This window comes from Carica papaya, chromosome 1 (genome assembly GCF_054855325.1).
Source record: "Carica papaya isolate Zhongbai chromosome 1, ASM5485532v1, whole genome shotgun sequence".
In the NCBI taxonomy this organism is placed as follows: domain Eukaryota; kingdom Viridiplantae; phylum Streptophyta; class Magnoliopsida; order Brassicales; family Caricaceae; genus Carica; species Carica papaya.
Window position 1 is genome coordinate 25,928,449 of NC_142309.1, and position 25,434 is coordinate 25,953,882.

At 33.9% G+C, this 25,434-nt stretch overlaps 4 protein-coding genes across 10 annotated transcripts; 1 reads left to right on the forward strand and 3 right to left on the reverse strand.

The window, feature by feature from the left end:
* Positions 1 to 417: 417 nt before the first annotated feature.
* On the reverse strand, positions 418 to 2,551 carry LOC110815138 (BPS1-like protein). The gene is made up of 2 exons (XM_022042793.2): positions 1,655 to 2,551; positions 418 to 1,530 (listed from the first exon to the last, which is right to left on the reverse strand). Exons 1-2 carry the CDS (start codon positions 2,009 to 2,011, stop codon positions 910 to 912), a joined length of 978 nt encoding a protein of 325 aa, XP_021898485.1. The 5' UTR covers positions 2,012 to 2,551; the 3' UTR covers positions 418 to 909.
* Positions 2,552 to 9,690: 7,139 nt separating this feature from the next.
* Positions 9,691 to 11,868, reverse strand: KOM (Rhomboid-related intramembrane serine protease family protein). The gene is made up of 6 exons (XM_022042832.2): positions 11,354 to 11,868; positions 10,951 to 11,114; positions 10,676 to 10,839; positions 10,325 to 10,590; positions 10,084 to 10,210; positions 9,691 to 9,964 (listed from the first exon to the last, which is right to left on the reverse strand). The coding sequence occupies exons 1-6, from the start codon at positions 11,665 to 11,667 to the stop codon at positions 9,842 to 9,844; spliced, it is 1,158 nt and encodes a 385-aa protein (XP_021898524.1). The 5' UTR covers positions 11,668 to 11,868; the 3' UTR covers positions 9,691 to 9,841.
* Positions 11,869 to 13,893: 2,025 nt separating this feature from the next.
* On the forward strand, positions 13,894 to 21,129 carry LOC110815197 (phosphopantothenate--cysteine ligase 2-like). 7 transcript variants are annotated; one of them, XR_015821721.1, is made up of 12 exons: positions 13,907 to 14,155; positions 14,326 to 14,482; positions 14,583 to 14,706; positions 14,808 to 14,852; positions 14,934 to 15,019; positions 15,394 to 15,446; positions 15,590 to 15,649; positions 16,722 to 16,823; positions 17,604 to 17,723; positions 18,128 to 18,389; positions 18,870 to 18,944; positions 20,561 to 21,129. XR_015821721.1 is itself a non-coding variant. In XM_088223174.1 (11 exons), the coding sequence occupies exons 1-10, from the start codon at positions 13,961 to 13,963 to the stop codon at positions 18,939 to 18,941; spliced, it is 1,014 nt and encodes a 337-aa protein (XP_088079300.1). In that variant the 5' UTR covers positions 13,894 to 13,960; the 3' UTR covers positions 18,942 to 18,944; positions 20,561 to 21,129. The 7 variants fall into 7 exon arrangements, 6 of the variants coding, with proteins under 6 accessions (XP_088079300.1, XP_088079294.1, XP_021898558.1 ...); XM_088223174.1 differs by lacking the exon at positions 18,128 to 18,389 and having other exon boundaries at positions 13,894 to 14,155; XM_022042865.2 differs by lacking the exon at positions 20,561 to 21,129 and having other exon boundaries at positions 18,870 to 19,252.
* On the reverse strand, positions 19,543 to 25,068 carry LOC110815199 (Chaperone DnaJ-domain superfamily protein). The gene is made up of 5 exons (XM_022042873.2): positions 23,962 to 25,068; positions 23,267 to 23,341; positions 21,841 to 21,980; positions 20,546 to 20,683; positions 19,543 to 19,903 (listed from the first exon to the last, which is right to left on the reverse strand). Exons 1-5 carry the CDS (start codon positions 24,215 to 24,217, stop codon positions 19,697 to 19,699), a joined length of 816 nt encoding a protein of 271 aa, XP_021898565.1. The 5' UTR covers positions 24,218 to 25,068; the 3' UTR covers positions 19,543 to 19,696.
* Between the last annotated feature and the right edge of the window lie 366 nt (positions 25,069 to 25,434).

A 25,434-nucleotide genomic window follows, 5' to 3' on the forward strand; every position in this document is an offset into this window, starting at 1 on the left:
TTGAAAGTTAAGCGAATCAGACAAAAGCTTGGTAAGCGCAAGGTTGGAAGCCGCTTTACAAATTTAAAGCCTACTCAGGAATCTCACACCTACTTCCCTCTTTCATCATTTTTTCACAACCAGAATCATTACCCATTTCACTCCATTACTTTGCTACCAAAATCATTTCAACTCCGGAGACAACTTACATACAACTCCACCCTGACTGACCCCTTAATTATTTCAAAATCTTTATACTCATTGAACTTGAAATACAATATATATATATATATATATTTTTTTTTTTTTTTCCAAAATAAAAAACAAGTGGCTCTTTTGACTGTCATATTCTCCCTGCAACATAACACAAGAACCTTCTATTCTTCTTGTATATGTATATATAGATATATATTTCTCTTCTTCCCAAATGTTGGTATATCAGCGAAGAAATAAGATGCCTTTGATTCATCACAGTAGAACAACAATGCTGTCTGTCCTTGCTTGAAAATTAGTTCCCTCTGCTCATTCTTTTTTCCTTGTCTTAACATAACATTTTTGACATTTATCTCTCACCCCATAACTATTCTTCTCTACCACCATTTTCTCTTCATCTTCCATTCTCAACTTTCTTTTTTAGGAGAAAAAAAAAAGAATTATACATCTCCGATACCTTCAATTATAGTAAATGTTAAAAAAAAAAAAAAAAAAAAAAGAACAAAGAAAAGAAAAACACAAGAAAGAAAGGGAAAAAAAAAACCCAAAGAAAAATAAGAAGAGAAGGGGTTAAATGACTTCAAAGGTACAGCAACAACTCCCTCCCCAACAGCTGATTCCTCTCTCCCTTGTATTTCTCCTTTTTCTTTTTTGGGTTTTTTTTTTTTTTTTTTTTAAAGTTTTTTTCCAGCCACTCTATTCTCCTCCTCATCATCTCTACCTATGACTGCAAAAGTCTAAAAGCTTCTTCCTCCCTTCCACAATCTCGTCAAAGAAATCATCAAGCTGTGCAACAATGTTCTCAGCCCCAGATCTCAATACCCCAAAACACCCTTTCAAATTCTCCACCCTTTCCCTTATCCCTACCTCCTCCTCCCAATCCACCATCCCTCCTCCGCACTCGCACCGTCTCTCCAGTTCTCCTCTCAGCTCCTCCATCGCCATCTTCGACCGCCTGAACTCGTACAGCAAGATCCCTGGCCTCCCGCTCAGTCTCCCTATCTCCCCTGCCACCCTCTGCTGCAACCTCGACGTCGACACCATGAACGCCGACCCGAATATCAAGCAACCCCCTTCGTACCCTCCTCTCATCAGACCTGATTCGTTGGGCCAGCAGTATACCAGTCCGTACAGCAGGATCATCAGCAGCAGCGAGCTTACGTTCCTCATTGCGTACAGCACTCCACGGAATCCGTTAAACCCGTTGAGCTTTGATTCCATTGATACCTTCTCGTCGAAACGCAACGGCAGCGTTTGGATTCTCGTCTCCATCAGTGCTCTGTTCTCTTCCTCCAATCCCACCGCTTCCCTCCTGCACCCTGAAATCGCTCGTATCACCTGTTTCCAAGCAAAAAAATTGAAAAAAAAAAAAAAAAAAAAAAGAAACCTACCTAAATTAGTCGATTGATATAGAATTGATTGATTGATTGATTGATTGATTGATTGATGATTGATGATTGACCTGTCTGGAGAGCTGGGGGGTGAGATGACGATGAGTGTCGAGGGAGGAAGTGATGTTGAAGCCGGCGGAGTAGTAGTTTTCCATGCCGGAGATTCCTGATTTGATGACATGACAAGCTTCCCAGAGTTTAGAGCTCTCGTCCATGTACTCGTCGAGCCACTTGTCGCCGACGGGCAAATGGAGTTTCTGGACGAGAAGGGTGAGTTGGGAATGGAAGGATCGGAGGAGGGAAAGTACCCTTTGAAGAAATTGAATGGACATGAAATTGTTGGAGAGGTAAAGGCGTTCGAGATCATCGATCCCACGAGTGAGGAAGGAGTAAAAGCCATTGACAGAGTTTGTGGAGGAAGGATCCATTGCAAGAAGAAGAAGAAACAGAGTTAGATTGTGAAGGAGGAGGAGAGGAAATTGAGACGGGGAAAAAGAGGTATTTAAACAGAGAGGAGGAAGGGAAGCATAATTAAGGAGGAGAAAGAAGAAGAGGAAGAAGAAGAAGAAGAAGAAGAAGAAGAAGAAGAGGAAGAGGAATGGAAGGGAGGGGAATATGAATATGTTAGAAGCTCAGGTTTTAAGGTTGAAAAGGATAGTTGGGGGCAATGATGGGTGTTTCCTATAGAGGGGAAAGGATGATTGGTAATATGCCATTTTCATTGTTTAATGGGCAGAAAGCAAAGAGAAAAGAAACTTATTAAATTTTTCAAAGAGTTGAAATTTTTAAAAACCTTGCCAATTTTTTTTTTTTATTTTTTTCTTTTTTAAAAAGAAAATACCACAAATTTTCACCCAATTTCCTTTCTTTTTCTTTATCTTTTTTCCTATCCATATTAATATACATGGGTTATATAAACATGTGGGGAAGGAAGGAGAGTATCGGGTTGTAAAAAGTTTGACTGAGATTTTATGGTAGAAAGGCATAAAGAGAGAGTGAAAATGTAAATCATGGGGTTTAGAAGTTGAATGGTGTATTTGGCTGCTTGCTTCCTCGAGCAACTGAATATTTTGCTTCTCTCCCTTTGCTGGTGTATTGAAACATGGAGTTTGATTTCTCCCAGATAAATTTGCTTTTGATTTTTCCAAAACAAACAAACCACTGTGAATCATGACATTCCTCTTCCCTTCTAATCCTTCTACACTGCAAACTAAAAACCAAACAACCCGCTAATGGAGTTTTTCTTTCTTTTTTTTGGTATATAATTTTTGTTATCTGATCATTTCTCTAAACATTACTACTCAACACCATTTCCTTTGGTTGGCTTTAGCCCCCCCCCCCCCCCCCCCATCCACCGGCGGACAAAAATACATTTCTTTCATCTTTGTTTATTTATTAGTGAGCTATATGTATGTATGTATGTATGTATACCCTGTTAAAATTGCAGTATTTGACCAAATGGGTATGCTCTGTTCTGTTTAATCATTTTAATTGCTGCTTTCTGGAGATGTTGAAAGATTGTTTTAAGCGCTTCTGAGAAGAGTGTATTCTTATTCCACTCCTTTATTCTCCCTTCAAGAATTGGAAATTGGTTCTCTTCTCTTCTTTTCCTCCTCCCCCCCCTTCCTTTTTGTTCTAATATAAATTTTCTTTATCGTTAAACAAACATGAATTATACACTATACATATTCTCATTTATCATTAAAGTTTCAATTATATCTATTATTCTAAGTTATCGCCAAAACTTTATCATATAACTAATCTTTCTAAATCAAAATTTTTTTAAAAAAAAAAACATTTATTTTATTTGAATTATACTATTGTATGATAACAATTTAAACTTCTTTTTTTTATATATATAAGAAAATAAAATTTTAAATTTAACCAAAATTAAATCATACGAGTTATAATTTAAAAATTAAATAAAATGAGATGTGAGGTGGGGGACCATGAAATCTTTAATTAAAAAAATGGGCTATATATATAATAAAAATATGTATAGAGTCGGGGTGCTCGTGGGTTTTTGGAGAATGGGACATGGTAGGAGGATGTTGGTCTTCTAAAGATTTCATTGGAAAGTGAAGAGTAAGAGGAGGTAATAAGAACTAGCAGCCATCATCAACTGCCACCATTGTTTTTCTAAATTCTTCTTTTTGATATCTCCACTCCTCCTCTTCCTTTGGGCACTCTCCCCCCCCCCCCCCCCCCCCAATTATTATCAACATAAATCTAGTTTTGAATTAGTACTGTAATTTTTCATTATTGATGATATTTGAAATAAATAAAATAAAATAAAATTGGGTGATTATGTAATTTAAAAATATGAATGACACAAAGATATATAGAAAAGGGTAAATCCCCTTTATTACACAATCTTCTTTTAACCCCCTCAAAAAAAAAAAAAAAAGAAGAAAAAAGAGTATATGAATCTCATTTATTTAACCCAAAAAATAATAAAAGTTAAAAAGAAGTAATAACATAATTAAAAGTTATAAAAAGTTAAATTATACTCAAGCCAAACTAAGCTGTAATTTATTCTATATATTCTTTTTACACAAAATAATAGTTATTGCAAAAGATTTTACCCCCCAAAAAAAAAAATTAAATTAATATATACTCTTTACGTATAATTAATGGGATGAAAATTATAGAGTTAATAAAAGTTAAATAAATAATGTTGAATTTACTAAGAAATCTCCAATCTTCTATCAGCGTTCTGTATTAAAACAAATATTAAAAAAAAAAAAAAAAAAAAGAAAAGTAGAAGACTAAAAATGGCATGGATTTAACCAATTTGAATAAATAGTAATTTGATAAATCATAATTTCATTTCACGAAAAAAGAAGGAGTGGTCGGTAAATTTATTTATTAATGCAAGAAACATTGTACCAGCAGATGCCTTACTCAGATTCAACCGTGCATGCCCAATTCTAGCAATCGAACACAAAAATATAATAATTCTCTGTTTATTTTCCAAGAAAATTTTCCATTTTCCACCAAACGAAGAAGAGAAAACTTTCCACCAATCCAAACGCTGCCGAGAAAGAAATGGCATATGAAAATAAACCCAGAATCTGGTACTGGGTGGGTGAGAAGCTGCCCAGTCTTATTTAGCAAAAACCCAATGAAATTACAATTACGCCAAATTATTATAAAATTGGTACCAATAAATGTTTAACACTTGGGTTGGATCCAGTTTTGATTAAATTTTATGTAGTAACGAAGAAATGTCAGCTGGTATTCCAATTTTTATTATTATTATTTTTAATAAAAAAAAAAAAAAAGAGAGAGAATGTTTCATTTTCCTCTTAATGATCATAGGTGGAGACAACTGGATGGTCCAGAAGCTCTAAGAAAATTGAAAATGATATTAAGGAATAATTGTTGTTTCATACAGAATTTAATTAAAATTAATAAATATTGAGATAAAGAATTTCAAGTTAGCCGTGTTTAATACATATACCAACTTGCTTACAACATTAGGTCTCAAAATTAAATGATTTGCCCCCCCCCCCCCCCTTTTTTTATTTTTTTGCTAGGGGACCGATCTCTATTTTTTATTGACTCGAGTTCTTTTTGACTAATAAATTTATAAATAATTATTCGTATAATTAACAATATTAAAATTATTCGTCACATTATTTTAGACCACGACTAAGTCTGTTTTGATTCAATTTAGACAAAATTATTAAAAAAAAAAAAAAAATTCTATTTATTTTGACAATTTATAATTTTGAAAGTAGAATTTTATGAATGATGACATAGTGCACTTCAAAATTATTCCATACTCTTAGTTCCTAAAGAATATAAGTAAAAATAAAGGGCTCCGCAGATTTAGTTCACAGATAATGATTTAGTGTATGGATACTGCTGCTTAATTAATTAAAAAGAAATAAATACACTGTATTATGTTTGGTTGTATCGATAAGTTAGATATCATATTCTTCTGCTTCCTTTATGCCCTCTTAATCTTACCTTCATAATGCTGAGCTTTTTCAATTCAAATTTAAATGCAGACAGTTTTGTTTTATTGTACACACACAATACATATAATTATTATATACAATAAACCCAGATATCAATAATATATGTGTATTGTACGTTATGGATTCTATCATTCTACAAACAATAATTATTGCATTGGCGAAAACTCAAAAACCCAAAAACTGCTTTTTTGATTTCATGGAAAACAAGGATTAAACAGTAGTAATTATAAAAAGTGGTGCAATTCCATTGTTATTTAAATATTTATTAAGCTGTCTGATACTTTTTTTTTTTTTTTCTTAATTACAGATAAAATTAAAAATTATTTAATTGGGTAATTCCATGAATTTAATTTAAAATAATATTTACCGTGAAATCTGGGTAATTCTTGCATGTTTTTCTTCGTAAAAAAATGAAGGTATCAAATAAAATACAAAAAGAGGGGCCCGGTGGGGGGGGGAGGAGGAGGGGAAAAAGAGAAGTGAGAAAGTAAGGGGGGATGGAGTTAAAAATAAAGGACACGTGTCGAGCCAAAAACTGCACAACTGGATCATAATCATAATCTCAACCCCTTCTTGTAAAGTAGACTTTTACTTTTTCAGTCCGGGCCACCAAAATGGCCTTTAATTACTATCAAATTTTGGAATAGGAGTCCCCTTCCCCTATAACTCTATAGATTTGGGGCAACGATTAAAATAGTAAAAAGTTAATTAAATATATATATAAATATAATTTTGGTACACATAAGATGTGTGTGTGTGTTGTGCAGGCAATCATGTAATGAAGAGTGGACTTTGATCAACATTCTGCAACTGTCTTGGGCCCTCTCTTAATCTAAACACTATGCCCACTCCATCGCTTAATATACCGAGTGAAGATATTTTCATATTTAAATTTAATATTATTAAAAAATGGGGAGCAGTAGGTTTTTTTAAGTGTGTGACAACTTTTCTTGAGAAGAAGAAGAAGATGGGCCACATTTTCCAATATTAATTATATTGACGTGACCCAAGAGCTTGCCATTCCATGGGCTTCTTTTTTATTTTATATTATTTATATATATATATATATAAATTGACATGATTTGCCAACATACATTAGTTTCTCTTTCGCTTTTTTCTTTTTTCTTTTTTTTTTTTAATTAAAAAAAAAGAATTATGATGCTGTACTAAAAGATGGGATTTTCTTTTCTTTTCTTCTTTTTTTTTTTTTTTTTTTTTTTAAAAAAAACCATATGATATAATTAAGAAACAAACGACGCCGTCCTGACAGTTGTTCTTTTTGGCATTAAAAAAAAAAAAAAACGACGCCGTCCTGACAGTTCTTTAATTGATATTTTATATTTACATTTTAGATAAAATGTTTTATTGGATAAATTTAATAAACCCTGTACTTTTTTTTTGTTTTCATTTTTAAAACAATACGTTTATCATTTGGGCATCTTTGGGGTATGCTTAATTTTTATATAATTGAACGTGTAAATATACAGGACGACCCACCCTGTCCTAATAATTAAGAGTGTTTTCATTATAATTACAAAAAAAAATTAAATTAAATTGGACAAAAGATTACTTTTAATTAAAATTATAAAGTATATCAAAATTGTTGCGCCTGTGTAAAATATGCAAGGCATATTTAGAAACCATAATTAATTCCCACAAAGTAATAATAATGTGTACGGGACAATATACACATAATGTGTATGTATGCAATGTAAAATTAGGGGGCTTCGTATATTTTATTATATAAATTTAAATACATACACCAATTTTCGTATGCTCAAAAAATTAGTATTCTAAAGAAAGCTGATTGTAATTATTCTTTTATACAAGTTTCTGTTTTCCAACTCTTTTACTCTTCTGCCGCTTTTTACCGGCATACACACACACACACACAACCTTACGAGAAACAACAAGGGGTGGTCAACCCAATGAGCAAAAAAGTAGCAAGTAGGGGGATTTATAATGATGATTAGGAGAAGAAGAAAGGACCCAATCATCGTATATGTTTTGATAAAGACCATATCTACATATGTAGTCTATGCTCTATGCCCAAATTTCCCATTACTCCCTATTTGACCATCTCTATTGATTCTGATTTCTGATTGTGAAAGACCCTTTTGGATATCAAAAAAAAAAAAAAAAAAAACTTAAAATTTTATTATATTTAATTTAGGGTTGTTGTTTTTTTTTTTTTTTTTGGGGTTCAATTGGGGAGAAAGGGAAAAGAAAAGGAGCTCCCCCACTTGATGATTCCCTTCCACTAAATGGTGTCTTTATATCCCCTCCTCGACTCTTAAAAGAAAGAGTACTTGTTAAAATTCCACATACTTAATAATATGCCACAATCAACTAACCCAATCTATACCCTTACACTAGTGCTCCTACCCTTTTGTAAATTGGCCAGCATCTAATCTAATCTAATCTAATGTAACTGTATACATACATATATATATATATATATATATATAGAGAGAGAGAGAGAGAGAGAGGAGCTCTGTCCCTTATTATTACTAATTATTATAAATTCTATTGGATATTTCAATTAGTACATCTATATACATAATTTTAGGTCAAAGTACGATATTATACATTGTTATTATTATTGGGTATTTGATGATTGTGAATTTTGATTTAGGGTTTGGCTCAGACTGATGGTAAGTGGGAACATGGCACATGTTGCAGAATTAATGGCTGCAAACTTGATGGTGAATAGCATTTGTGGAGAAGGTATATATATATATATATATATATATATTAGATATGTGGCCTAACTTAAATATTTGGAAATCGACTTGTTTGATCATCCTGGCCAATAGTTAATTAATTAGTTTGGATGGTTAAAAAATATGTTAAAATTGAAAGATTGAACAAAGGAAATATCTATGGGTAGTTGTGGATCCTGTAAGTGGCATAGTTTAAGTGGTTGAATACCATCACAAATGCTATGCCATGCCATCCATATTATTTCTCTTGTTTAATTATTATTATCATGCAATTAGGTTTAAGATAAGAGGAGCCCATTTTGATTTGATTTAAATGGTCCTCATTAAAAAAATTAGTTCTAATTAAATGTATCATTAATTTTCTTCATACTAAAAAAAATACATAACAATTATTATCACATAATAATAATAATATTATTATTATTATTATTTTGTAGCAAATAATTTTATAATACTAACCGAAGCCTTTTTACAGCAAGGAAAAAGAAAGGTGAGAGAAAGCCCATGTTGGCATAGATGAGCGGCTGGCCAGCTGTTATGTCACATAACTAACTAACTAGTGCTAAAGCTGCTGGACTGTAGTGTATATGTATATGTATATGTATATGTTTCTGCGTGTGTATGTGTATGTTTTGAGAATCTATGGGCTATTCGTGGGTTATTGATGGAGGGACCATGTATTGTACTATGGTCCAATTAATACTTGAATTCCCAGCCGAAATTTCATCCAAAAAGTGGGGTTTCCACGTTGAAATCAACAACTGGTAAGTAGCAGAGATTTGGATTTGGATTTGGATTGGACCATCGATAGAATAGCCTCTAGCCTACCATTATCAATTTTAACTGCCAAATAAAAAAAGCCAATAAGTGCTTTTTCTAAAAAAAGAAGAAAAAGCCTACAAGTGCTTTTAAACAATGCATTGCGGCTCATTTTCAGCTTATTAGGCCCCGGACGGCGGACGCCTACCTACACCAAAGCTGCTGCTTCTCATGTAATTATGTTATGCCCTGCAACGCCCCTAACCATTTCAAAACTTAAATGATTATAGCGTAACAATTCCAAAAAAAATTAAAAATTAAAAATTGAAAAGCCCATCATGATGGGCTCGATTACATGCTTTTGATGGATTTAGGCTCAGCCGAAAGTTCTGTCCTTTTTACTCTGCGGGCCCTTGTCGTTTGCCCCAGTTTTACTATTATCTATATATATATATATTATATGAAGCATAAGTTTTTCAATAAATTCATGTTAAATCTGTAATGATTTTAAAAATAATACTCAACTGTGCATAATAAACATTATTATAAATTAATAAAAATCAACTTAGAAACTGAATGATGATTAAACCAAAAGGAAAACTAATGCTGAAAAGAAAAAGATGGATGGATGGATGGATGTCTGTTGAAATTTGGTTTCCCATTGCGAGTCAAAACAATCCAAAATCCAGAGAGGAATATCATCAAAAAATTCCTATCCTACATGTATCATCATCCTCGTTTCTCAACTCCACCACAAAACCATCAACATGGAATTGATGTTCATGTCTGTTTATGAACATATCAGAGTGCACAAATCCTCTATCCTCGCTTGGGAAATGTTGGTAAAAGGAAAAATATTGAACTTGCCATTATCCATGCAGGTAAGTGTCAACTGCCTACTGCTCACCATTGTCTGCACCATATACATATATATATATATATCATACATCGAAGTTGCCATTAACACACAAATTTCAATCTGGGTTTCTTTTCCAAGTTACAAAAATTGAAGAGGAACGATCAAATTTATACCTCACAAGAACTTGTTATGTCATTGCAGCTCCACCTCTTGGAAGGAACACAGTTGATATACTCACACCAATTGCAGTACTGGTTAATGTTGATACCTTCAAGTACGCCAACGATGCATCCCGCAACTCTGTGAATGACAGCATGTTACTAGCTAGAGACTAGACGAAGAGAATGAATAATGGCAGCAAGAGAAAAAAAAAAAAAAAAAAAAAAAAAATTGGAGGAGAAAGGTAAAACTCACAGAATACCAAACAGAAAAAGAGAGACAATCCTCAGGACAGGTCTATCCAGCCTCTCCTTCAACTTGATGGAGCTTTTTATGTTGTATTCAAAGAAACCTGCTTTATGTTCAGACACTTGCGTTAGCTGAGGAGTGAATAGCAGAACAAATCCCAGAAGAAATCCTGACATGAAACCTCCAATGTTTGAGAAGATGTCTACGTATGGCAACAAACCCAGGAGCAAATTAAAGAGGGAGATCAAGAAAATTAACACCAGAGTCGCAAGCTGCAATTAAGAAATGAATAAAACCTGTAATTCAACAATGGGAAAAAGAGAGGTTTGAATAAAAGAAAAAAAGAAGGTGAGGAACCTTATTGCTGTAAAGTTCCCAGTTCCGAAGAAGCCCAGAAAGCATAGCTCCGATTAATCCAAATAAACCACCAGATGAACAAACTGCAGGACTATTTTGAACAAAGAGTGCAGCAAACAAGCTACCCGTAAAAGCAGAGAGTACATAAATCATCCCAATCCTCACTGCACAAGCGAAGAGAAGAGCAAGAATGTAAATAGACCAATCAAGACTTAGAGGTTTAATATAAATTATTAAGAAGTTTAATGATAATATGGTGAGAGTTATAGAGTTACTCGGCCCAAATTCTTGCTCCATGTAAATTCCAACGAGAATTATACTACTGAGGTTGATTAGAAGGTGAAGGGCTCCAGCATGCAACCATGGACTCGTGAAAAGACGATAGCTGAGCTGATTCTTGACCAAAAATTTCTGCCGAAGAGCTCCCATTTCATCTAACCTGAAGGATTTTTTTACCCCTTTTCTCGTCATTTCTCATGAAACAAACAGAAATTCTCAGATAACATAAAAGAAACAGTATCAAGGTATCTTTGGACGTTCAATTACAACTAGATATGCATATAAGTTAATCAACAAGCCAATCTACAGAGTAAAATCCGATCAAGATTCACGCAAGAATTAGTGTGGTAAAGCAAAAATTAAGAAAGAGAGGTTGATAAAAGAGGTTAGGAAACTCACGTAGAAGCGGCCGGACCGAGCAGGGGGTTTTCGGAGAGAGGCTGAAACGATAACCTGCCGAGCAATTTGACGGAGCAATCGCCATGGGAGTTGGTCCAGCAGTCGTTGATCACCATAGTGGCTGCAAAGACGACGATCTGGAGGAGTACGAAAAGGGAAACGACCCAAGTATCGCGGGCGATCCGCCGGGAACGGGATTTAAAGAAGGACAACCTCTGAGGTTCTTGCTCGAAATTCTCGACGGTATCGAAGAAAAACGGAGACTTTTGTGGCTTGACGTCGATTTGGGTGTGGGGTTTTAAAGCGGTAGCCATGGAATTCTGCAAGAACACGAACGAGAGTGAAATGGCAGGTTTAGGGTTGAGAGAGAGAGAGAGAGAGGAAAGACTACACCAATTACTGTAAGCAGTCTGCTCGCTCTGGGCTACTGACCTGAGTCAGTTGCAGGATGAACGGGGATGGTGATTTTTTTTTTTTTGTGTGTGTGAGCAAGAGACGGTTAGAATTGGCGGGAAGTCGTTTAACTGTTGGGACTGCAAAGGGTGCTTACTTCAAAAAAGAAAAGGAAAAGTAACGGTTTGGATAATTTCTTATTCCATATTAATTAATAGGAAATTATTAAAACACATAGAATAATCTCCCAATTATTATTATTATTTTTTTAATTTTAAAAAACTAAAGATAAAAATATATTTGAATAATTTTTATTTAAATACATTAGAATTATTATATTTTTGTTTTTTTCACTCTTTTTTTTTAAATAAATATTTAAGAATTAAATTATAACGAAAAATATTTTAAAAAAATTATAGCATCTATCAAACTCAAAAAATTAAATTGAATACTTACCATTTCAAAAAATTAAATTGAATACTTTATTACAATTAAAATTTTATTCAAATACTTAATTATTTTTATTAGATATTTTTTGAATTAAAAGGCAATAGATATATTAATTAAAAAAAGAGTGAATAACATTTGAAAGAAATGTTTGATGCCCATTTTGCTAAATTGTGGGTAAGCTTGTTAGTTTCTCTAGGGGCCCTGAAAATAAAACAAGAACTGAAAGACCTTATTAATTGATATGCTTCAAAAATTAGTTTTTAAGAGTTTAGTATGAGATGTACATGGAACAAATAAAGGGATACATAACTTATTAAGAATCATTCATTATCAATATTTTAATAAAATTGTAGAATTTACTAAAATACATAAGAAATTAGTTAAACAATTCTATAAAATTGTGGAAAAGGTTACCTTCCTCATTTTTTAGAAAGTTGAAGGTGTTTTTCTTGCACCTTTGTATTGTTGTTGCATGTTTTTGGATTGACGAGTAAACGTTGGTGATGGGAATATATGATTTCAAGATATTTTAAGATTTATACTTTAAATTCTTAATCCAACATTCAAGAAACAAATTATAGAGTGAAAAATCTACCATTAACCAGGGTTCATATGGTTCATATATTAAAATGAAAGGAGATGATGTAAAGTTTAACTCGTTCACAATCCCTTTCATCATGACTTAGTATTCCATAGCGGTAGCACAATTTTGGTAGTGATTCATATTTAAATTGGACTAATACTCTATATTTTAAGGTTTTTGACAAGAAAAAAATCAACGAAAAAAGGCTTAATAATATTGATTTATATTTTAACTTTGAATAATTTATCTAACAACTATTTTAACATGTACAATCTATATCCACAAGAAATCATATTTCACCAACTATGAGTTTAGTATAAATTTTGTAAATAAACAAACGAAAAATCTTTCGATTTTAATATAAAGTACAGTAGTAGTAAAATATAATTCTTTAATACATAGATTATAATTGCACTCTTTTGATGTAACAAAGACCCTCTTTATATTTTAGTAATACTTATTGAGAATTTTTATTTTGTCACCTTCATGCTTAAAGGTGCGTATAAATATTTTTTATCTACTGATTGAGAGAATACTCTACAGTTAGTTTTCTAAATAGTAGATAAAATTTGTTGAATAACTTTCAAAAACAAAGTTTTAATAGAGATGATCTTACCAATTAGAGATAATATCTAGCTTTTGTAACTTTTTAGATCATTAGTTATTCGAATGAACTCATATGTGTTTGATATTGCTATTATAAGTAATTAATGAATCTATTATTATGTTGGAGTTGAAAATTCTTTCATATTTATCTTTCATGCATACTGTTTTAGAGAAATTAAATGTTATTGCTTCTGAAGTTTTATTTCTTAATAATTACAGATTTGTAATAAGAAATTGTTCTATAAAGAAATAAATAAATGAATGTTCAATGTGGTAGATATTGTAAATATTGTGGTGACAGAGTGTAATATGCTTGGGATGATAGTAAAAATATAAAAGTTTTTGTTACGAAGAGGTTTGAAGAACTCCAAAGAGAAGACTAATTTTTTTTCTTAGATATTTATTTAAATTAATTTGGAGCATCTTAGTATTTTAAAGATATTTCTTTTCCTTAAACCGGGAATTATCAGGTAAGTGACTGGTTAGGTAACCCACTGCACCTTCACCTGCCTAATTGGCGGGAATTTTCAGCTATTAAACCCCCTGCTAACTGTTTTGTTGATTATTGTCTATTTATGTTGGGCAAATCTCGTTATAAATTATCATGGTCAGGAGCGCAGATCAGCTCACCCGTGAAACTCAATTTCTTGATCTCTCTCTCTCTCACTCTCTCTCTCTTTCACTTCAACTCGCTTCAAGACTTGACATCGCTCGCCGAGTTTGACGAAACTCGCTCGCGCGCCTCGACTCAGTTTTCTTTATCTTTAAGGGTAAGTTGTTTAAGTTTCCCCGGCAGTCTCTGCTATGTGTTCTATGTCTCACGTGACGAAGCTATCTGTACATTGATTGCTCTTGTTTTGCAATTAGGGTTTAGCTTGCTGCAAAATTCGATTTCAATCGAGGTTGAAACATTATCCTGGATTTGTTTCTTACTAACTAGGCCGCGGAAATGGATGTGACGAATGGATTAGAGACCCCGGTGGAAACACTCTATGGAGAAATCGAATCGTTTTTCCAGTCAGCTCCTCCTTTGAAGGACAGCGATAATATCAACCAGAAATTGGACCAATTCCTTGAGCTGAATTCTTCATCAGCAGGCAAGTTCACATAAAGTTGATACATCAGGCAAATTCACATGTATATATTCATTTATATTTGAGCAGAACGAATATGATATTGAAGGAGTTCCAATTGCAGCTGACGGAGGATCAAGGAGGATTGTATGTGTCACCGCTGGTGGTACGACAGTCCCTTTGGAGCAAAGATGTGTTCGTTACATTGATAATTTCAGCTCAGGACACAGAGGAGCAACAGCCACCGAGTATGTTGCTATGCACATATTTGTTACGAGGAGCTTCATTTCTCATGAATTTTTTACTCATTTGATTAGATAATAGTTGATTGATTTCAATTTCTTTGAAGGTACTTTGTCAAGGCTGGATATGCCGTTATATTTTTATACCGGAGGTGAATGTTCATGCTTCTTCCGAGTAGACACTTTCACTTAGGTGCTGCTATGTTGTCTATTATGTGTTCTTTTTTTGGCAGGGGGAGCTACCAGCCATATTGTAGCTGCCTTCCAGATGATCCGTTCCTTGAATGTTTCAAGCTCACAGATGAATCAAATGTTCAAGGTCTGTGGTTTCTATTATCGTAATTCAATCCCTCGGGATTGTTCTGATGAGTTATGTTGCTTATGCGAGCCTGATCCAGGTCATGTTTAGTCACCGTAGCTTCTTTTTCAGACATTTCTTTTCTGGTAGTTATAGTTTCAAAGCTTGCCTGGTATTCACATCTAAGAAATTCTTAGTTTTCAAGTTTATATGGAGTGGGGTATAAGTGGAAAAATTCCCTGAGCTTTGTTACAACGGTTGTTTAATTGGAATTATTTCTCTTGTTGTGCTGCTGCAAGTGTACATATTTAATCTGTAAAATCTCAGATTCAAGTTCACTTGGAAGCCTTTCAGTAGTTGCCTTTTCTTTGGTTAAGTGCTCTTTAATCTTTCAGTGCGTGAAGCATATTCTGAAGCAGTGAAGAGAGCCATCAGGGATCACCATGCTGTATGAACCATCAGTTTCTTCTTGTGTTTTTTGTGTGCTATTTTTTTTGCTTTGCATGTTGCTTTTGTTCTAGTGGCTCATATACAATGCCAGAAATTTAAGCCAATGCAAACCAACCACTTTGGTGCTTTCTTATCTTACAGGCGGTAGCTGAAGGTTTCCTTTTAAAGCTTCCCTTTACAACCATATTTGAATATCTTCAGGTTACCTTCAATAACTTTTGCTTAAGTCCTAAGGCTTCAACTGCCAGAATGGCAGTCATTTTCTTTATTTTTGCATCCATCTATTTTTTTCTTTCTATCTTGATAAATCGAGAATAGACAATAATTTTTTTTTTTCCATTCTCTTTGGCATGCTTCTTACCAATTTCATAAGGCTTCAACAGCTAGAATGGCACTCACCTTCTTTCTTTATTTTTGCATCCATCTATTTTGTTGCATCTGTCTTGATAACTCAACAATGAACAATAATTTTTCTTTTTCCATATTCTTTGGCATGCTTCAGACTATTTTCATAGCTGAGCTATCTTTTGGATTAGTACTTTGACAATAAAGTCCAGAGATGCAATCTAGAATAGCATGAACAGCGAAAAATGATAGTTTCTGTATCATATGTAAGTCTAAAGGATCTTTACCCTACATTCTATAGTATCTTGTTAAAACATTTGAAATTTTTGGGTGGTCTAGAGTTTTCCTGATTAATTGAGTGCAAAGTGCAACAGTCGTCTGATATCATGAGTTCAATTTAACATGAATCAGACTGAGTTTTTGTTACTTAGACCACCCAATTAATTCACTCTCCTTTTGGGTATCAATTGTATTCGGAATCTAAGTTGCCCAAACATGGGCCTTGCTGGTTGCTGTGGCTATTCAATGAAATTTATTAAATCAAAAGGTTGCCAAGTTATCTTAGTCCACCCATTTTGATGCATATCTTTTTGTTGGTTATACATCTTATATGTTACCTTGGTGATCCTACTTCTGCTCGCTTGCACTTGCATTTTGGAGATTATACTTCAATTTGTTGTAATTTTACCATAAAATTTTCATTTATGCTTGTCTTCATAGCTTGATTGATGCTTTATTGTAATAGCCTAAAAAGACTAATACATAATCATGCACTCTGGTACCCCAAGCTGACCTTTTCCTCCTCGCTTATTATTATGATTTTTTGGATAAAGACCTTACCCTCCTTATTTTGTGGTTCTGGTTTCTCTAATTTTCATATGGGTATTGTTCTTGGATATATTGAGAGTTTGTCTTGTATTACAAGCAGATGTTACGGATGATTGCAACTGCATTGAAGAGTTTTGGGCCACGGGCCGTGTTCTTTCTTGCAGCTGCTGTTTCTGATTTTTATGTTCCATGGAAAGGCATGGTAATGGTTCAATAAACTGGAAACATTTTCCAATTCTCTCGCCCATATGCTTAGGTTGCCTTAACTCATTACTCTTGTTTTTTATTTCTTGAGAATAAGAGATTAAAATACGTCACCATGATCCACTACTTTTAGTAATCTTTTTTTATTGTGCATTATATGCACATGTTTGTCATATTGTTGCCAATAATAAGAGAAAATCATGAAGGTGGGCATTTTATACCTTCCATGATCCACTATTTGTAATCTTTCTTTTATTGTGCATTATATGTGCATGTTTGTCATATTGTTGTCAATAATTAGAGCAAATCACTAAGGTGGGCATTTTATACCCTAAGAAGGTAAGAAATAATTTGGCAAGTTGTTACCATGTCTTAAATTGGTGGATTGAGTTCTTGTTCTCGGATTTATCCCATTGTATAAGTGGGAAACATTATGTGGTCTGTTCTCAAATAACGAGAATCAAGATTATGTTTGGCTAGCTGTTGTTCCTGAAACGAGTAATTTATCACACTCTATATTTGATCTCATGCTTCCTTATCTGAAGACTTCAGCAATAAATGAATGAGAACAGGTGAGATTAAATGGAATATTTGTTAATTTCTTAAGGTGCCGAATTGTGTTCTGAGGGAAATCACATTAACATAATGAAGCTGTGTTCTCTACTTGAGAGATTTTCTCTTAAGGAAACACAATAAGAGATTTGATGCCAAATTTATAATTCATTTAAATAATTATCTGCCTATTTGTTGCTTGCTAAAAGGTCTATTAACTGCACAGGCAGAGCATAAGATTCAGTCAGGATCTGGCCCCTTGGACATGCGACTTGTCCAAGTCCCAAAGATGCTTTCAGTACTGAGAAAAGAATGGGCTCCCATGGCTTTTTGCATATCATTCAAGGTTAGGCCTATGATCCATTTCTTAATTTTGTCCAGAGATTGTGACAGTTTGGACTTGTACAGAAAAAGTTTCCAAATTATGTGTGCTAAGATGACAACAGTCAAATCCACAAATAATTCCACAGTATGGCATGATTATAAGGAATTTTGCATCATTGTGGGACTTCTGAACAATTGGGAGATATTCTCTTAAGAAAAGACTTATTTCACAGTTTTCATATCCATGCTCTGACTTGGTTTATATTTGAACGTGGGAACGACATGTTGAGACTAATTTGAGGTTGTATAGTCTGTCATTATGATTTTTGTCTTGGGAGAAAGCCAAATACATTTATTAGTTATTTGGTAGGGCGTGCAAACAGGGTGCTTATCAATTGCTTTCCTTTTTCCTGAATGGCTCAACAGCTTGAGACCGATTCAAAGATTCTTCTAGAGAAGGCTGGTATGGCTCTCCGGAAATATAAAATGCATGTCGTTGTGGCAAATGAGCTCTCAACCCGAAAAGAGGAGGTTGTAGTTGTCACGGCTGATGAGAAAATTTTAGTTCAGCGAGACAAATTTCAGGCTGGTTCTGATGTAGAAAAACCCCTTGTTGAACTTCTGGTGGAAAGACATTCCGGTTACATCAAAGATTTTCATACATGATCTCTTATGGAACAATGTGAAGGCAGGTGACACATGCAATGCCACAAAAAATCACAAATCTCAGGAGATGGCAACGTTTTTTAAGATCTTTCTTTTAAACCTAGCATTACTTAGAGTGCTTTCATTATTAGCCCAGTTTTTCTTTCTTTCCTGTTGTCATGATATGTTGATTATTTAACAACTGATAAATATTTATTAAGATCATTGCAGGAATAATACATATTGTCATTAAGATAATTGCAGGGTTTTAGAGCAACAAGAGAATCTTCATGTTTTTAAGCTAAATCTAACAAAGAAAAGAGATTTTAAAACGATATTTGTCTCATTGGCACCATTTTAGTATCATCTTGGTTTTGTTTTTAATTTTTCGACCCTGGTTTTAAAGAATATGTCATGAAACCCTACGTGACACCTTTTACCATTTTGACACTGTTGTAAAAGAATAAACATTTATTTAATATCATTTCTGATCTTTCTTACCTGAATCCTGATATGTTTACAGGATGCTCCTGCAACTACCACTGTTCATTTATTGGGTATCATTTTCTCTCGCCTTTTTGCTCATTGTTACTGAGAGGTATGCAGGTCTGATATTTATGCTTCCGCAAAGATGCTTCTTTTTCCTCTGTTTACTGGAACTCAGTGACAAATCTCCTACCTTTAGAGTGGGAAGTGCGAAATGGTTATACAAGGAAAGTCTTGAGTAACAACAAACACTTACAATGTTAGAAGTGAAGTGGGATAATTTGGGGACTTTAACTGGGATTGAATTGATGAGAAATAAGGGAAATCAGTTGTATGAATGTGTCAGCCGTATAATAAAAGAAACTTAATGATGTAACATGTAGGGAAAACATTTTCTCAATATATAATTTTATGTATGAATCTTCTCGGGTTGAAGAAACAGCTCAAAAACCGAAGGTCATCCATCCCTCTCTTTCAAAATACTCTACATGGCTTTTACTTCAAATTAAGTTCGAATTAGCAGATGAAATTTTTATTGTAAAGTCAACAATTTGGATTTGGGTTTTATTTTTCATCGTTATTAAAAAGAATTTGGGTCTTAAAAATCATCAGTAATAGTTACTGAAATATCATCATTCTTTACCCTGCCTTCTCCTTGGAAGGAGAATATACAGTGAAAAAAAAGAAGATTCTAAAAATTGAACACAGCATTGAATTCTATATGAACATTTCTCATTCCTCTTGTAATTTGGGAAGAATCATGTACACATGGATTTTTCAACAATATGCTACGTAACTGGGAGACATCCCAAAACTGTAAGCTATCCCTCCAATAGAAAGCCAAAAACTTTACATAACTTCCTATTAGATTTCTTCATCATCCGTGTCAAGCTCAAGCCCTTCTGCAGCTAAAAGCTGACCAATGACCTTTCTCTTTTCTTCTTCTGCCTTTTTACGCATCAAATCCCGTTTCTTCAACACAAGTGTGTGCCGCTTAAGAGTATTGTTGAAGTACTCCAAGGATGCCTTCTTCTCCTTTGCCAGAATTCTCCTCTCTTCATCAGGATCAATCTGCAATTCTACTAATTATGCTTCCTCCGAGAGTTCCAATATTTAGGTGGCCAAAACAAAAAAGATTTACATTGTTCAAAACTTTGCTTCCATTAACAGCAAAGCAATAACAGCGTGTGTGGTATTAAAGGGAAAATCTCTAAATCTTTGCTTCCATTAAGAGCAAAGAAGTAACAGCACATGTGATACTAAAGGGAAAACTTTTAAGTCTATGTTTGAACGAAAAGAATTCTACAAGAAAAATTAAGTTTTAAATTCATTTGCAAATCAACATTATCGATCAATCTTAAATATACAAATCTGAAATTGCAAATAAATTTTACACTTTCCTTTTTAATTGTTGTACCAAACATATCATAAAGCAAACATCAGAAATTATGGTTCTTAGAGGTTTCTTTGCTACTTCTGTCTTCTAGTAAAAACAGTTGGTATAGTGAAGCCTTATAAGATGAAACCCATATTCTAGTTCTAAACTAAGCACTGATACTTCTATCAGATTTTGTTTATTTGCACTTATAAACTCTTCCAACTTTCTTTATAGATTGAATAACCAACTATTATAAGCAAAAATATAAACTCGAGTTAACTATTCATCAATAAATATGGAAATCAATAATAAAATATTTTTAAAATGTTTAATACCTTTGTACGTGACAGGCGGCGTACTCGAAGGTTTAACTCACGCTGCTGCTGCTCAGCCCAAGCTGCAATAGCCATATCACCGCGCTGATCAAAAGCTTTTCGCTTTTTCATAAGCCATTCCATCCATGCTTGTGATGCCTTGAAACAATATCAAATATCATTATTCTCAAGATCTAACTAAGAACAGAAGGCAAGAAAGTAAAGCTGCTTGTATCACTGCAAGAATGTTTAGCTATCAACAGGAGATTCTAACCAACATGCTTCGTAAAAATTGCACATCAAGCCTGTGTTGTAGGAAAAAGAATTCATATAGAGGCAATTGTTCATTCTAAACCCCACCCTCCACCCGACCATCTACGTGCTGCGTTTTTATTAGTGTTCATAATGACATCTTTTTCAGCTGATGAGGGATCGGATGGAATATTCTTTTGTTTGGAACTTGAAGATTATAAACAGGGACTATTGCGATCCAATAGGCACTTTTACTTGCTACTTCATCAGTCTTGATGACAAGTAATAAGTGTCCCAGCTGTATCAAACTATCAATCTTTAAGCTTGCAAAATAGTAACTATTCTCATCACTATATCTCCTGTACTTTTTTCATTGTGGATTAAGTTGCCCTTGCCCTACACTTTTATCAGTCTCAAACTAGGGTATATTAAGTTGATGCATTATCTGCTTTTAAAACTTAAAGTATAAAGGCAACTTAATCTGGATTTCTTTTTTTCTTTTTTGGTCTAAAAACAATTCTTCTTTTCAGTTACCAGATCACTTGAGGAATCAATTCTAGATGATATTATCAATCTCAGTTTTAAAACTAAGTGGATCAAGTCAATCATTCTCATTAGTTGTATCATTAATGTCCTGGTAAGAAATTCTTGGGTTTTGTATTTCAAGATTTTTACAAGTTGTTAAAAATTGCATATTGTTGTTCGGATTGCAAACTGCAGTCTAGTATCTAAGAGGGCACTTCCTGATTTCAATTAGCTGTTAGTGGTCCCTCATGCTTCTCTTTGTAAAAATTACATCCTGAAGTCTGACAAGTCTTGTGCATCTTTTTTTGATATGCCTTAATTTCTAACTAGCCAGTTCTGTAACTATTACTAGTTAACTATAATTTATGAAAACGAATGTATAAACTTAATTATTGCCAACTGTGGCTTAGGGAAAAATTAACACATACATATATATATATATATATATATATATATGCAAAGACAGTTTCATATGCCTCAGTCCCTAGATAACTCATTATCAGACAATTAGTAATTGACATTTAAATTGTAAGTCTTACCTTCATTGGGTTTACTCGGTTATCCAGATCATACTGCCTTCGCTTCTCCTCATCAATGAGCAACTCATAAGCAGCTTGAATCTTAATGAATCTTGCTTCAGCTGTCTCACCTTCCTCAAGTGTCCCCCTACCATCATACACTTGAAAAGGAGAAAATGACAGGGTCAGTTCAGTCTAAAGCAAAAACCATGGCACATCAAAAGAATAAAGCAACTAAGCTATCTTCAGATTTGGACGCAAGAACTATCCGTGTCACTTAGCTAAAGCCAGGGCTTTCTGTGGCACAATAAAGTGACTGATTTCCCACAACATGAAATAACTGAGAGTCAAGCATTCAACATAAGCAGAGTGAAATGCTTGATGCAGTCACAGATGCAAAATATTACAATTGGTAGCTTCGGTTGGAGAGTCAAAAACCTCGCAGGAAGTACAACATATTACAATATTCAAATTCTTACAGAGTACAACATATTACAACATTCAGGTGATGCATTTGGTGGGGCCTTATAATTTCCCTCCTTTACTCTATATTCTTCCTTCTACTTCTCCCATTTCCTTTTCTCTCTAAATTGAATTTCTCATCTCATAATCTATGGAACCCTGGTTTTTCCTACCATCTTCCACTCCCAAAATCCCAGAAGATACATAGAGAACAGAGAGAGAACCCTGCAAGTCTATCCCAATTAATTCTCTTCCCCTCTCGGTTAGATTTCTCTTAGTTTGTCTCACTTTCCTCTACATTACCGGAGCCTAAAATTCCTATCCTTTTAGCTTAAGTCAAGCACAAAAGTTTGCGGTTAAAGTCCTCAAATCTGTGCTCCATCAAATTTTATAGCACTGCAAACATTGTATGGAAATGGGTGGAACAGATTAAAATTAACTCTGACCCGGTCATGGTAAAGAAACAAGTTGTGAGACCAGAACAACAACTTAACCTCTCTTCAGAAGGTTTACAAATGGGGGTTTCAGTTGTAATGCATCCATCATTTAATGCCCCCATCCCGGTTTCACATTTAAAGCAACCTGATCTCCGACTTACCCCGAAATTCCACCTAACTTGATTTTTGTTAGACCACAGCAGACAAACACATATTTAACACTTTCATTTAATTAAACTATACTTTACATAAGCAGGATTATATATTAGATAAAACCAGTCATAAAACAACCAATAAAACCTATCTCTTGTAAGAAGTATGGAAGTGAGTGGAGAATATATTGCGGAATAGAAAATGTACCAAGCACAATATTCCAGTCAGTTTGATATCATATAGAAAGATTTCTTATCTAAATCATTGTTCAGCTCAATGAATGTGCATGTGTGTTTCAGATGAAATTTCTCCAGCTTAACAAATGTGCACGCGTTAATAAGCTAAAAATTTACATTAGGAAAAAGTTAAACAGACTAAAATAAGGGAAGATATACCATCTGGGTGATAGAACTTGGCCAAGCGTCTGTAGGCAACCTTAATCTGCTCTTCATCAGCATTTCTTTCTAATTCTGTCCAAAATGAAAATTGGAGGAAATTTATAACCGACATAGATTGAATCAACTGACTATAGACTGAACAATGAGAAAACATAGAAAAGAAGCAGCAGCCTTTCATGCAATTTTCTTGAGCGACACCTCATGTACTCTGAAAGAAAGTATCTCATAGCTATGGCAAACATGCGCGCAACAGATGAGCTTTGCACCAGATGGGTAACTAATTTACTTCATGGAGTATCCAATGACAGTGCCCGTAGAAGTCACATCTATAATTAACGTCATCTAAAATGTCTTGAAGGTAATCAAATATTATGCTTAAGCAGGCATTTCCTACTTGCCAAAATTCAAGTTCATCAAATTCAGAAACATTATTCTCTTTACTTATCAGCAACTAACAGTGCAATAGAAAAAGAATGTTAAAACTGTCATAATTTCCTTGTTCATGGCTCTGCAATTAATGAGAATAAAAAAATATTAAGAAAGATTCTCAACGAGAAATTTTGCTCGGCAATTTCTACACAATATCTTCACCTCAATATTTCTCGACAACTAAACAGAAAACTGAAAGGAGGAAACCAGCTAGAGTGACTATAAAAGGGAAAAAAAAAAGTCAGAGAGAGAGAGATGGTTACCTAGAGTCTCGTAGGGAGATTTCTGCTCAGTCCAATTAGATGCCCTCATCATGGTCCTCCTCTGATTCACTCGAAACCATAAACTCAACCCTTTAGAATCAAACGAAGGAGGTGAAAAAGAGGGGCACAACAATCGAGGCTGGTACCTAGGGTTGGGAAAGGAACCCGTAATTACCAAGCGAGTTTGGCTCCCGCTGCGGCACAAGAAGGAAGAGAAGAGCGCATGAGGGTGACAGATTGTTCTCAAACTGCTCATGCCTTTGAATTCCAGCCAAAAATATTAAAATTGACTAAAATTCCTTCTGCAGTGTGTCAGGAGAGCGAGATTGAGATTGAAAAAGAAGAATGGAAATGTTTATTTGATGATTAATGGGTATTTATATATGAAGGATTAATGCAAAGACGTGAAGAAAGCAAAGAGTGGAAGATTCTGAATCTCAATTTTGATTTTGTTTTTGGTGTTTCCTTCATTTTCCTGATTTCATTTCCCGGGAGATTTTGTGGACGGTTCGTTTTTGACAGTTGGAACAGCGATATTACCGCTTTACCCTTGACATAAAACGCAATTACCAGGCGACCCCCGAAACCCAAGGCCAAGGAGGGAATAGGCAATAAGCATAATAGCCATTTTCATTAGGAAATTAAAAGTTTGAATCGTAATTACGATTTTTAGTGAGTGTTGACTTTAATATATATACATGTATATATATATATATATATATTATTTTTAACAAAAGACGAAAATAAAAAATAATAAAAAATGAGATAACTATAGATATGCATGAAGGATTATATTATCTAAAATGCATTGACTTTATACTTTTGAATCTCTTTCTAGTTATAAGGCTTTCTCTCAAGTCAATACTAGCCAACAATTACCACTTAAAAATTGACCGGTAATCAAAGTCTTGGATTATTGAAAACCTCAATTTCATATGTTAAAAGTTTTATTCATTTGCTTAAATAATTTTGTGCTACTAAAATTAGATTGAGTAAAGAATCAATCATTCATGACTCTATTCTAAAAAGTATAGGAAGGTACGAGCTTTAGACAGAGAGAGAGAGAAAAAAAAGAAGAGAAAAGCAAAGAGATTTGGGAGAGAAAAAGAAAAGAGATTCACAAAAGATTAGAGAATTTGAGGGAGATGATGAAAATATGCTTCAAAATAATTCCTTCTGTGCTCACATCTACAAAATAGATGATTATGTAGAAGAAAATATGCATAAACAAAGTCCATAAATAAGTCAAGAGTTGAAAAATTGCAGAAAAAATCTCTAAATTTATTGAATTAAAGATAGAAGAGAAGGTGATGAATTAACTTAAAAAGAGTTTGAGAAGATTAAAAAACCCTCTCCTGCAATCAAGACACCTGCAACCCAATTCCCGGATGCATGCCAGGTAACCCTAACTTTTTGAACAACCAACCCTTAAAGATCTGAATTTCCTGCAGATGTTTTCATTTTTTTCTCTTT

Coding starts and splice junctions, on each gene's coding strand:
- LOC110815138 (XM_022042793.2), bottom strand. CDS start 2,011: ATGGATCCTTCCTCCACAAACTCTGTCAATGGCTTTTACTCCTTCCTC. Junction 1,531..1,654: donor CCCCCCAGCTCTCCAGACAG/GTCAATCATCAA, acceptor GCTTGGAAACAG/GTGATACGAGCGATTTCAGG.
- LOC110815197 (XM_022042865.2), top strand. CDS start 13,961: ATGTTGGGCAAATCTCGTTATAAATTATCATGGTCAGGAGCGCAGATC. Junction 14,156..14,325: donor AGTTTTCTTTATCTTTAAGG/GTAAGTTGTTTA, acceptor CTTACTAACTAG/GCCGCGGAAATGGATGTGAC. Junction 14,483..14,582: donor GCTGAATTCTTCATCAGCAG/GCAAGTTCACAT, acceptor TTCCAATTGCAG/CTGACGGAGGATCAAGGAGG.
- LOC110815199 (XM_022042873.2), bottom strand. CDS start 24,217: ATGAGCAGTTTGAGAACAATCTGTCACCCTCATGCGCTCTTCTCTTCC. Junction 23,342..23,961: donor ATCTCCCTACGAGACTCTAG/GTAACCATCTCT, acceptor CATTTTGGACAG/AATTAGAAAGAAATGCTGAT. Junction 19,904..20,545: donor GCCGCCTGTCACGTACAAAG/GTATTAAACATT, acceptor GTAGAATTGCAG/ATTGATCCTGATGAAGAGAG.
- KOM (XM_022042832.2), bottom strand. CDS start 11,667: ATGGCTACCGCTTTAAAACCCCACACCCAAATCGACGTCAAGCCACAA. Junction 10,211..10,324: donor CTTTTTCTGTTTGGTATTCT/GTGAGTTTTACC, acceptor TGTCATTCACAG/AGTTGCGGGATGCATCGTTG. Junction 9,965..10,083: donor ACATAACAAGTTCTTGTGAG/GTATAAATTTGA, acceptor TATATGGTGCAG/ACAATGGTGAGCAGTAGGCA.